The 12,962-nt window shown below is 53.0% G+C and overlaps 1 protein-coding gene across 2 annotated transcripts; it reads left to right on the forward strand.

Moving 5' to 3' along the window:
• Window positions 1-2,435: 2,435 nt before the first annotated feature.
• Window positions 2,436-5,660, forward strand: MTFP1 (mitochondrial fission process 1). 2 transcript variants are annotated; one of them, XM_012465011.3, is made up of 4 exons: window positions 2,436-2,621; window positions 3,378-3,505; window positions 3,819-4,051; window positions 5,072-5,660. In XM_012465011.3, the coding sequence occupies exons 1-4, from the start codon at window positions 2,555-2,557 to the stop codon at window positions 5,142-5,144; spliced, it is 501 nt and encodes a 166-aa protein (XP_012320434.2). In that variant the 5' UTR covers window positions 2,436-2,554; the 3' UTR covers window positions 5,145-5,660. The 2 variants fall into 2 exon arrangements, with proteins under 2 accessions (XP_012320434.2, XP_012320433.2); XM_012465010.3 differs by having other exon boundaries at window positions 2,492-2,621; window positions 3,819-4,091.
• The last annotated feature ends 7,302 nt before the right edge of the window (window positions 5,661-12,962 follow it).

The following is a 12,962-nucleotide window of genomic DNA, read 5'->3' on the forward strand; positions in this document are numbered from 1 at the left end:
CCAACCCGCTTCCGGACTGACCTGAGCAAGGTCTTAGCAGTCCCATCTCTGTGGGAGGCACACAACAGATGCAGGGAGTTCAGATGCCGGTCGGCGCTGCCAGGCCGGGAGGCCCCTCAGGCAGGAGGCCGCCCAAAGGCGGGGCCGACGTCTCGCACACCAGGGGCTGGGAGCGGCCACAGTCGGCCTCGAAACCACAGCCCTTACCCCGACCCCACGCGCCCAGCCAACGAATCCCAGGTGCTGGGCTGCACATGAACACGGGAAGGCGGCCCCGGACCTGGCGGGAACGTCTTTCCCTCAGGGCCAGGCCCCGGCCCCGCCTGGGAAGCTCATCTTGCGAAGCTGAGGGAGCGTGGAACAAGGGCCGGGCTAGCGCGGACCAGAAAGGGCCGAGGCTGCACTGGCCTCTGCCAGACCGCTCAAGAGGGCTTCCCGGCCTGGGTTTACAATGCTGTTAGGAAAAGTAACCGATGAATAAAGCAACATTCAGTGCGCTGGGAGTGAAATTCAATGACCACCGCTTGGTTCCTCGCTGCCTCTCAAGAGGCCCAAACTTAAGCGGCCTCAAGAGCCACTAAGTAGGGCGCAAGCGCAGAAACCCTCTTCGGCTCTCCAGCATGAGCTTTCCCATGGTGCCACGTCCAGCTTGCCTTCTGATTGGCCCAGCGGTGGGGGGGCGGGGGGGGGGGGAAAATCTCTTCTGCCATCTTTGATCAGGGCATGAAGGATGCTCCTGATCGCCTTCACAATGAGGGCGGAGGCCCCGCCCTATCAGCTGCTCAGTACGTGCCGCGTCGCCCGTGCGCGCCAACTGTGAGTCGGTGCAATCGCCCGCGGAGCTTGTGGTGGGCCCAGAGTGAGAGGGAGGCGGAGGCAGAAGAGCAGCAATCACGTGGTTTTAGGGACTGTCTAATAATTCCACGCCAGTATTGCGTGTGTTTCAGGGGCTGGGGACTGCTGCGTTCCGCACCAACCTTTCTCCCACGAACCAACCACTCGCCCCTTCGGCCCCCGGCCCCACCCTACAAGCCCAACTCCGCTTGAGGTAACTGCTGACCGCACTGTCCCATATGGCCCTACAAGACTGAGTCGCCTAGGGCTGAAAGCGGGGGGTCTCAATAGGGAGTCAGGGTTACTCATTTTCCCTATCTTTATTTGATGAAAATAAGAGCTACCTCTTAATGAGGCCTACCGGGTATCACGCAAAAACCCTGTGTTTACTATTATTCTTCGGGTTGTTGCAAAGATTAAAGGAAATAAGCAGTGCAAAGCGCTTAAGAGCTTGGTATGAGTAAGTGCTCGTCAATGTTGGCTGCTCTCATTTTTTTTTGCAGTCGTGGGAACTGGAGTTCAGGAAGGCTAACAGCCAATAGGCGGCACAGCTGGATTTGAACCCAGGATTGTCTCCAACGCCAGTATAATTGTCTCAGTTATACAAGCCAGGGAGTCACAGAGACTTAGTGAAGTGCACACATTGCCCACCTGGGTAAACTGAGGTCCAGCAGGGGAAGGTTTCCTCCTGTTGTAATCACTAACCTTGCCCTATTCATTCATTCATTCGTTCACTCGTTCATTCAACATCTTGTCTCCGAGAAGCTCAGTCAGAGGACATACTGATCCAGTTAGATCCGAACGCTTCCCAGATATATATGGTGCCTGCTGAGAAGGGAGTGCAGAGTCCAGACACCCACCTTCCAGGCGCTCACCGTTCACGCCTTTGGCCTCGTTTACTGAGCTCGCATTAAGAGCATGGGATCAGGATCCACACTGTTTGGATTCAAATCCCAACTTCACCACTTAGCAGCTGTGTGTCCTGGGAAAGTGACCCACCTTCTCTGTGCTTTCATTTTCTAACTTGTAAAGCGGGATGCCAGGCTGGCGGGAGGGGTTTAAAGGTGTTAGCCATGGAGAGTTCTTTAGCGAACATCCAGACTGGCAATAAACTCAATAAATGGTGACTGTTATAATTAATCCTCGGAACCATCCTAGGGAGTGGACACTATTGTGTCCCCCATTTTATTTACTACATTATTATTATTTGTAGAGACGAGGTCACGCTATGTTGCCCAGGCTGTTCTCGAACCCTTGTACTCAAACAATCCTCCTGCCTCCGGCCCCCCAAAGTGTTGGGATCACGGACGTGAGTCAACGCGCCCAGCCCGTGTCCCTCCCTCGTTTTTACAAATGAATAAAGAGGGGCTGGAGAAGCAGACTCTTGCCCGAGGTCACCAGCTTTGCAGTGTTGACTCCCCCAGTTTGGTCTCCTGTCTCTTTGGCTCCAAAACCTACACTCAGTCCTGGGAGCGGTTCGCGGCAATCGCTCAGAGAAAACGTGACGAAAACCAGTCTGTAAAACTCTAGCCTAGGAGAGGGGCTTCGGTGCGCGGGGGAATTTGCAGACGCTCCCTGCTGGCGGAGATTGCCTGACCTGTCCTTCAGCGCGGGACTTTCGGCGGGTCCCAGCAGGGCCGACCCGAGTGCTCGCGGCGGAGACGACAGTGGAGCCAGTAACGGCTGCAGTGGCCGTGGCCGTGGCCGTGGCGGGAGAATCATGTCAGAGCCGCAGCCGCGGGGCGCCGAGCGCGATCTCTACCGGGACACGTGGGTGCGATACCTGGGTGAGCGCGAGGCGACGGGCGCGGCGAACCCACCACCACCGGGCTGGGGAAGCAGGGGTCACCGGACGCCGGCCGGGGCCTGGAGGAGGCGGGAGGATCTTGGTTCTCTTTCTGTTTTTGGGCCGGAGACTGATCTCAGACAGGGCTAGGGACTTGTCCAAGGTCACACTACCCTGGTGGGCCGCCCAGGGTGGAAGATCACACGGGGTGAACGGGCTGCCCGCTCTGACATGCGCTCTGGCTGGCTGTGGAGTTGGGACCTCCACTCCCATTTCCACAGACACGCACTGGCTGTGTCTGAACCTCAGCTTCCTCCTCAGCAAAAAAAAAAAACAAAAAGCAAGAAACAAACCGGATGCACAGGAGGTCTCTCTCATTGGGTGGTAGTTGCGAGGGTGGAATGGGATAAAGCGCAGAAAAGCCTGGCACTTGGCGAGTGTCCGGTCCTCGATCACGCTGCCCCTCTGGGTGCCTGTCACCTCATTAGTGCAGTTACTCCTGGGACTGAGGCCAGGAAATCTAACAATAAGCAATGGTAACAGTGACTCTGTGCTCAGCCCTCCCTCGGTGGCCCAAGGTCGGAAGTGGGCATCATGGCACCAGTTTACAGTTCGGAAAGCGAGGCTCAGAGAGGTCAAGTCACTTGCCTAAGGTCACCCAGGGACTGCTTAGTTGGCCAGGATGAGAACCAGCCTGCTCCAGCGCCCCCTCGTGGAACAGTTCGTGGGCCTAGGAATTAAATCTTCCCTCCTCCAGGCTATGCCAATGAGGTGGGCGAGGCTTTCCGCTCCCTTGTGCCAGCGGCGGTGGTGTGGCTGAGCTACGGCGTGGCCAGCTCCTATGTGCTGGCGGATGCCATTGACAAAGGCAAGAAGGCTGGAGAGGTGAGTGTTAGCCTATTTTTCAACCCCCACCCCAGCTCTCTTCCTGTGTGGTTCAGGCCACAGCCTTGCATGTGGTAAAGTCCCTGTGCGCCACTCCAGTCCCTACAGACTTGCCCAGTGCAGTCCGTAGTCAGTGCTGTTTGTAGGACAGTGTATCCCCACCCCCACACTCCTACTCCCTGGATGTGGCAGACTGTACCCTACTCCTGGGTGTGGACAAGTCTACTGGCCCCTCCCGGTCTAGCCTCATGCTCCTTGTCACAGGATTTCCTGCCTCTGCCCCAGCTAGATTAAGTGTCTCTGTGCCCACCAGGTGCCAAACCCTGAAGCAGGCCGCAGCGCCAGAGTGACAGTGGCTGTGGTGGACACCTTTGTATGGCAGGCTTTGGCCTCTGTGGCCATTCCGGGCTTCACCATCAACCGCGTGTGTGCCGCCTCTCTCTATGTCCTGGGCACTGCCACCCGCTGGCCCCTGGCAGTCCGAAAGTGGACCACCACCGCACTTGGGCTGTTGACCATCCCTGTCATTATCCACCCCATTGACAGGTGGGTGCCTTCCTGGCCTCAGGGTTCATCGACACTCCAGGTAAAGCTAGACTCTATGAGGCATGGGGCATTCCCACTTTGCCAGAACAATAGCAGGGACAAGGCTGGCACTTGGCTTCTGGGATAGAAAGGACGGACAGCCTGTACCCTTGTCATACGGTCTGGCAGGTACTTTGGCAATGAAGGAAGAGGGATGCCTTGAGGGTATGGGACACAGGACAAGTAAATTCCCAGAAAGCAAGCCTAGTGTTACAAAACAACCAGAGGCAGGCAGGAGCAGGTGCACCCTGGAAGGGATGCATTTCAGGAGGTATTGGTGACAGAAGCCTAACTCAAACTGAATGGTTGAATAAAATGGAATAAAACTCCAGAGTTGTGTTGCATTCAGGCATGGCTGGATCTAGGTACTCAGATGATGTCATTAGGGGTCTGAGTCTCCCCACCCTGCTGCCTTTCTCCCCATCCCACCCTATTTCTTGCTGGCTTCACCCACTTTCTCCTTGTGGGAGCAGAAATGGCCCTAGTAGCTCCCAACTTCTATTTCACCAGCTTAGCCTTCCCCAGCAGAAGGAAGTTGTTACTTTTAAATAGTAACAACGAAAATCCCAAGGAAGCGTGTCATTGGTTTATCCTGGACTGCATGCCCACCCCCTGAGCCAGTTTCCCTTTGTCGACTGGCCAAGCTTGGGTCACGTGTTTGGTCTTAGAACCAGAGATGGCCTCAACCCAACCAGACCAACATAAGAGTGAGAGGAGGAGTCTTTCTCCAGGAGAAGATAGCTGACCCTGAGGCCCTAAGCAAGTCTTTTACCCAGTGCCTCAGTTTCCTCCTGAATAAAGAAGAAGATGGCTTCCATTCTGGGAGTTTGATTCTAGCTGCCCCAAGTAGCCCAAGGTGGGAGGATCAGGATAAGTGTGGGTCTCTGCCTGGATGGCATTTGTATCCTGCATCTAAACCTGCCTTCTATTCCCTTGTGAACCCCCCCGGCCACCTGCTCACCACCCTCCCGCTCCCTACAGGTCAGTGGACTTCCTCCTGGACTCCAGCCTACGCAAGCTCTACCCATCAGTGGGAAAGCCTAGCTCCTCCTGACCACACGCTGGTACCTGGCCTGTGCATCGGCCTCCTCCTGCTTCATGTCAACCTCCCACTCCTGCCAGGGGATGTGGATGCCTGACTCCCTGGGGTCCAGAGACCCTGGCACCTGAGTGGTTTTGAGCCAGACGGAAGCTTAGAGACAAAAGCTTCAAGAAGCAGTGGCTGCAGTGAGTCACAGACAGGCAGGACCCGAACTCTGACTGCTTCCCTAGAATCCATGATACTGAGTGGAAATGGACCCTGGGTGGGCCTGGCCCTGTCTTTTGACAGGAAAGTTACATCCTCCCATGGAGGATGAGAGACTGAGTCTCAGGGAGGGCAAAGTATAGGCCCAAGATCACTTGGCAAGCTGGGCACCCAGGTGCTTGATGGAGTCACCCCACGGTGGCACAGCTGGACAAGGAGCAGCAGACAACTCAGGGAGAAACTCAGGAGTGCAGTAGCAGGGACACCTCAGGACAGATTCTCTGGCCAGGCCCTTCCCTGACCCAATAAATCCTGAAGAAGTTGTTTTGTCTTCATTTCTGTTTGGGATGAGCAGGGGTGTGGTGGTGGGGAGGAGGGATGGGTAGTGGCTTCTCTACCCATCAGTGCTCCCCTGCAGGTGACTGGACTCCCACATTGGTGCTGCCAGCCTCCTTTGGGGTAGGCATTACCCTTTACTTACTTTTAATAGAGATGGGGGTCTCCTTATGTTGCCCAGACTGGTCTTGAATGGCTGGCCTCAAGCAATCCTCCTGCCTCAGCATCTCAAACTGCTGGGATTATAGGAACGAGCCACTGCACTCAGCCTGGCATTGCCCTCTTTTTGCAAGCCTCCTAAAGCCCCAACCCCTCTGGGAGGGGAGCCTGTTGGGCAGATACTACCTGAGCCTGAAGGTGTCCAAGATGGTGGTGGCAACCCCATGTAAGGGTCACATGAGACCTCCTTATGAGGGGCCTCAGCAGCCTGGAGAGAAGGAAGTGACCAGGGGGCTTCTTCCACTTGGAATTGGGGAATGACCTGTTTTTCTTGTGGCTTCGCCTGAGCCACTGGGCTCTAGAGTGCTAAAGGGGGTCATTCCTCTTTGATCCTGGGCCAGTCCCCTCAACAGCTCAGAGAGATAGAGAGGTGGGAGCACATGGCTGAAGCAGACCTGGGTTCCTCTCAGCCCTGCCCTGAGCCCCAAATTAGCTCCAGCCAAGACCCGGGCCCCACTCCTTGGTCAGGTGCAGCCAGGTGGGCTGACCCTGCCCTGGTGGGACTTGACGGCACCTGGGCTGGGACTTAGAGGGGCTGCCAGCAAGACAGGATGGGGGCTCCGGGATGGTGGCCCCTGCTGCTCTGGGGGTGTCCGTGGCTACAGGATGAGTCTGATGTGGGATGTGCCTTTTTCTGCTACTCTTCTCGTCCCACACTGGCCAGGTCCCCTTCCCAAGCCCGTATGGCCTCTGCCCAATCACCTGCTGCTCCCTCCCAGCTCCCTTAAAGGCTCTAAGCCCCGCCTTGTTCTCTAGCCCCCATCCCCCATCCCCCATTTCCCATCTGAGCTGGCACTCACATCCTTCTCCAGCCCAGCATTTTCCCAGCTCATCTCCCCCGGGGGTCACAGCCTGGGGGAGTGGACACATTCACACCTGCATCCCTGTGACATCTCCTGGCATCTATCACCAAATCCTTGCCCACTCACTTTCCACCTTCCACTCTACAGGCTCTCCCTGAAGCTGGGAGCTGCCCAGGCCACACGCAGGCTTTGTGCTCGTGGGCACTCAGCCTTGTCCTCCCCATCACCTGCCCTCTGTGCCTCTATGCCCCTCCCCACGACACACCATTGCTCTTCCTCTTGGCCAGCTATGAGCATCCTGCAGAACCAGCTCCAGTGCCCCTCCTGTTGCTACCTCTTACTATGCCCTACTATGGGCCCCTTCTGCCCTTGACTGCCCTGGTGGTGCCTTGTAGGGAACTACTGGAGTGCAGGTTTGCAGATGCTTGGTACATAGTAGGTGCTCACATAAGGGGCTTTCAGGCAATCCCACGCCAGGCTGATGGGGATGAGGTCAGTGGACAGCCTGTCTGTAATGGGAAACACCACCATACCCTGCCCCAACACTTTACCGTGCTCCATAATTTTTTTTTTTTTTTGAGATGGAGTCTTGCTCTGTCACCCAGGCTGGAGGGCAGCGGCACAAACTTGGCTCGTGCAACCTCTGCCTCCTGGGTTCAAGCAATTTTCCTGCCTCAGTGTCCTGAGTAGCTGGGACTAGAGGTGCATGCCACCACGTCCAGCTAATTTTTGTATTTTTAGTAGAGACGGGGTTTCACTATGTTGGCCAAGCTGGTCTTGAACTCCTGACCTCAAGTGATCTGCCCGCCTTATCCTCCCAAAGTGCTGGGATTTTAAGTGTGAGGTCGCCTGAGGTCAGGAGTTCAAGACCAGCCTGACCAACATGGAGAAATCCTGTCTCTACTAAAAATACAAAAAATCAGCCGGGCGTGGTGGCACATGTCTGTAATCCCAGCTACTCAATAGGCTGAGGCAGGAGAATTGCTGAACCCAGGAGGCGGAGGTTGTGGTGAGCTGAGATACTGCACTCCAGTCTGGGCAACAACAGCGAAACTCTGTTTCAAAAAAAAAGGTAAAGGAATAAAAGGATAACTGCTCCACAGAGCAGCAGCATGGGCTGCTTGACTGAGTATACTTATAGTTATTTCTTGATCTTGTAACTGTCCAGCGGGTTCACCTTGCCCACTACCTAAACAGAGCCGATGAATCAAGACAGGGGAATTGCAACAGAGGAACAATTCATGCAGAACTGACTGTGTGGGAGACCAGAATTTTATTATTATTCAAATCAGTCTCCCGGAGCATTCAGGGATCAGAGTTTTAAAGGATAATTTGGTGGGTGGGGGCTGCCAGTGAGTCAGGAGTGCTGATTGGTTGGGTGGGAGATGAACTCATACGGAGTGGAAGCTATCCTCTTGCGCTGAGTCAGTTCCCAGGTGGGGGCCACAAGATCAGATGAACCAATTTATTGATCTGTGTGATGCCAGGTGATCCAAGTGCAGGGGCTGCAAAATATCTCAAGCACTGATCTTAGGCTTTACAATAGTGATGTTACCCCCAGGAGCAATTTGGGGAGGGTCAGAATCTTGCAGCTTCCAGCTGCATGACTCCTAAAGCACAATTTAGAATCGTTTGGCTAATTTGTTAGTCCTACAAAGGCACAAAGGCAGTCCAGTCCCCAGGCAAGAAGGGAGTCTGTTTTGGGAAAGGGCTGTTATCATCTTTGTTTTAAACTATAAACTAAGTTCCTCCCAAAGTTAGTTCAGCCTATACCCAGGAATGAACAAGGACAACTTGGAGGTTAGAAGCAAGATGAGGCTAGGCATGGTGGCTCACACCTGTAATCCCAGCATTTTGGTAGGCTGAGGCAGGCAAATCACTTGAGTTTGAGGTCAGCAGCTTGAGGCCAGCCTGGCCAACATGATGAAACCCATCTCTACTAAAAATACAAGAATTAGCTGGGCATGATGGCGGGCACCTGTAATCCCAGCTACTTGGGAGGCTGAGGCAGGAGAATCACTTGAACCTGGCAGATGGAGCTTGCAGTGAGCTGATTGGGCCACTGCTCTCCAGCAAGGGTGACACAGCAAGACTCTGTCTCCAAAAAAAAAGTTTGAGACCAGCCTAGCCAACATGGAGAAACCCTGTCTCTATTAAAAATACAAACAAAAAAAATTAGCCAGGCATGGTGGTGTGTGCCTGTAATCTCAGCTACTCGGGAGGCTGAGGCAAGAGAATCACTTGAACCTGGGTGAGCAAAAACAACAACCGAAAAACATGTATTAAACAATTATTCATCAGTGTTCTTGGAAAGAGGTGGGCAATTCTTGTAACTGACGGTTCCTTTCCTTTTTAGGCCATATAGGGTAACTTCCTGATGTTGCCATGGCATTTGTAAACAGTTGTGGTGCTGGCAGGAGTGTCTTTTAGCATGCTAATATGTTATAATTAGCATATAATGAGCAATGAGGACGACCAGAGGTCACTTTCATCACCATCTTGGTTTTGGTGGGTTTCAGCTGGCTTCTTTACTACACCCTGTTTTTGTTTTTCTTTTTTAGAGATGCAGTCTGGCTCTGTCACCCAGGCTGGAGTGCAAAGGTGCTATCTTGGCTCACTGCAACCTCCGCCTCCTGGGTTCAAGGGATTCTCCTGCCTAAGTCTCCCAAGTAGCTGGGATTACAGGCATGGACCACCACATCCTGCTAATTTTGTATTTTTTTTTTTTTTTTTTTGAGACGGAGTTTCGCTCTTGTTACCCAGGCTGGAGTGCAATGGCGCGATCTCGGCTCACCGCAACCTCCGCCTCCTGGGTTCAGGCAATTCTCCTGCCTCAGCCTCCTAAGTAGCTGGGATTACAGGTACGCGCCACCGTGCCCAGCTAATTTTTTGTATTTTTAGTAGAGATGGGGTTTCACCATGTTGACCAGGATGGTCTTGATCTCTTGACCTCGTGATCCACCCGCCTCGGCCTCCCAAAGTGCTGGGATTACAGGCATGAGCCACCGTGCCCAGCCTTAATTTTGTATTTTTAATAGAGAGGTCAGGCTGCTCTCGAACTCCTTACCTCAAGTGATGCACGTGCCTCAGCCTCCCAAAGTGCTGGAATTACAGGTTAGAGCCACTGCGCCTGGCCACCACATCCTGTTTTATCGGCAAAGTCTTTGTGACCTGTATCTTGTGCCCGCCTCCTATCTCATCCTGTGACTAAAAATGCCTAACCTCCTGGGAGTGCAGCCCAGTAGGTCTCAGCCTTATTTTACCCAGTCCCTGTTCAAGATGGAGTCACTCTGGTTTGAAAGCCTCTGACATTAGGATTAGGGAAGACACTTGACTGGTAGAATCAGAGGTTGGACATTATACACGGGGACAGGCTGCCATGGGCACCCAACTGCTGTGGGATAGAGGGATAGAGAGGATAGAGTCAACATCCTGTTGGTTCTAGTCTATTTCAGCATCCGTCACTTGGAGCGGACCCCTCCTACTTTTCTTAGCTTCTACTCTCACATCTATCTCCCTCTTCCTTTCTCCCAGGGGATTAATGTCAAATGGTCTCTCCCGGCCATTTTGATATCTTCTCTCCAGTCCTGCTCTCTCTACTTTTAAAATGCCAAACAAATCCCCTCCCTCTTTCTCAAAGCACCGTGATGTGCCACTGAGCCCTGCCCAGCACCTCAGTGGAGGGGGCCTGCTGGCTTTCTTTTGCTCCCAGATCCTAGGGTGGGAGAGAAACGTTTGATGGACTGGAGTTGGGGCAGGGTTGGAGAGCTGCAGCCACCTACCAATGCTGTACCCCAGGAATACAGGATGTGGACATGGTACCCTCTGCCCAGGTGATAAACATGAGCTTCCCAAAACATTCTTTTTTTTGTTTTTTTGAGACGGAGTTTGACTCTTGTTGCCCAGGCTGGAGTGCAATGATGCAATCTCAGTTCACCACAGCCTCCACCTCCAGGGTTCAAGTGATTCTCCTGCCTCAGCCTCCCAAGTAGCTGGGATTACAGGCAAACACCACCGCATCTGACTAATTTTGTATTTTTAGTAGAGACAGGGTTTCACCATGTTGGTCAGGCTAGTCTCAAACTCTTGACCTCAGGTAATCCACCCACCTCAGCCTCCCGAAGTGCTGGGATTACAGGTGTGAGCGACCGGGACTGGCGAAAACATTCTTTTAAATACATTCCAGGAGCCCAAGGAGGAAAGGGACTGCTTATTCCCAAGGGTTATTTTGGGGGAGGGAAGGCTGTGTATAGGGGCATATTCTTTTTTTTTTTTTTGAGACAGAGTTTTGCTCTTGTTGCCCAGGCTGGAGTGCAATGGCGCGATCTCGGCTCACCACAACCTCCGCCTCCTGGGTTCAGGCAATTCTCTTGCCTTAGCCTCCCAAGTAGCTGGGACTACAGGCGTGCACCACCATGCCCAGCTAATTTTTGTATTTTTAGTAGAGACGGGATTTCACCATGTTGACCAGAATGGTCTCGATCTCTTGACCTCATGATCCACCCGCCTCGGCCTCCCAAAGTGCTGGGATTATAGGCGTGAGCCACCGCGCCCGGCCGGGGCGTATTCTTTATGATCTATTTTATTCATTGACCTTTTTTGGGACATGTTACCCAAAAGGTGTTTCTAAACAAAACAAGACAAAAATAACACCAAAAGGCCAATCTCAGGTTCTAAAATGGTGACGTTATCTGCAGGAGTGATTGGGGAACTTGCGTATCTTCTGACCTCTGGAATAATGAGTGGCTATCATGTATGTCTACACTTTAGGAGAATTCAGCCTTCTCTGTTCTCCTAGTCTGGTGGTCTCTTATTAGTTTTGCAAAGGTGGTTGAGTTTTGGGGAAAGGCTATTACCATTTAAACTACAAACTGTCTCCCAAGGTTAGCTTGGCCTAAGCCCAGGAATAATTAGGGGCAGCTTGAGGAACAAGGGCAAGATGAGGACTTGGCTAGATCACGTCTCTTTCATTGCCATAATTTTCTCACTGTTATAATTTTTACAAAAGTGGTTTCACTCTGGGCTCCCTCTAGCCCAACACTCCCTCCATTGCTGTAGTAGCTGCCTGTGGAGGTCTCTGCTTCTCCTCTTTGAGCCCGCATCTATCCTGGAGGCTGCACACATCACCTGTGTGGCTTTCAGACAGCAGGAGCCTCACTGGACTCATGGTGAGGTGGGGCTAGCAAAAGAGACTCCTCCCACCAGCTTAGGAGGGCTGAAGTGAGACATCACAGGTGTCTGGCATAGAATGGGTAGTTGCCCCCTCCCAGGCAGCCCATCCCCTGCCTCTGCCCCAAACTCCTGGGGGTAGTTGCTGTGTTTAGCAAATAACAGGATGCTCAAATGTGAATTTCAGATAAACAGCAAAGGATGTTTCAGAAGTGTGCCCCTAACATTGCATGGGACATACTTATACTAAAGTGGGCATCCTGTATTTTACCTGGCAACCTTACCTGAAGGGGCATCCACAGAGCTGGAATACCTCCTCCAAACACTCTAGCCGTGTACAAGTGGAAAGCCCTCTCTCCAGGGGAAGCCGGCCTCTTTCCTGGGCATGGGACCACAGCCAATTCTTAGTGATTATCACTTCAGTGCTAACTCATTAATATGAATGGGGAAACACGTGCAGAGAGGTCAACCAGAAGGGAGGTAGCAGATGCTGGTTGTGATAGAAAATCGCCATCCCCTGTGTGAGAGGATGGAGCAGACCCCAGCTGGGATGCGGCGGGGTTTTTCCCTGAGCATGGATGGGGCGGGTTTTTTCTAGAGCATGCTGGGAGTTGGGTCCCGTGTGGCAATCTTCACGCAATACTAGCAACAACCGCAAGGGGGCAGCATCTCCCAACATGCCCATGTTGGCCGATTCAAACTGGTTATTGATAAACTCGTAGGGAATGGGCACCGGGTCCTGTTGTAAGCAATTCATGCGATGTGGCTTACTTAATCTTAATAGCCTTCAACAGAAACGGGGTACAAAAATAATAATAATCACGACCTCATCTTGAGACGGATGTTTGGTCTCCGTCTCCTAGAGTTAAAGTCACCGACCCAAGCTCACACAGTCCCCTAACTCCCGATACCTCCCCCAGTCGAGGATTGCTTTTGCCCACCGCCGTTACATCCATGACTCTTTACACAGGCAAGGGCAGAGCTGATTCATAGGCTGTGTGACCTTGGGCAACTTACCTGATGTCTCTGAGCACTGGTTTTCTAGCTGCACAGTACTCTGTAATGACCCGAAGCCGTTGTGAGGATTGCAGGCAAAATG

Source organism: Aotus nancymaae, unplaced genomic scaffold, assembly GCF_030222135.1.
Source record: "Aotus nancymaae isolate 86718 unplaced genomic scaffold, 86718_ANA_hifiasm-v0.15.2.pri h1tg000076l, whole genome shotgun sequence".
NCBI classification, from domain to species: domain Eukaryota; kingdom Metazoa; phylum Chordata; class Mammalia; order Primates; family Aotidae; genus Aotus; species Aotus nancymaae.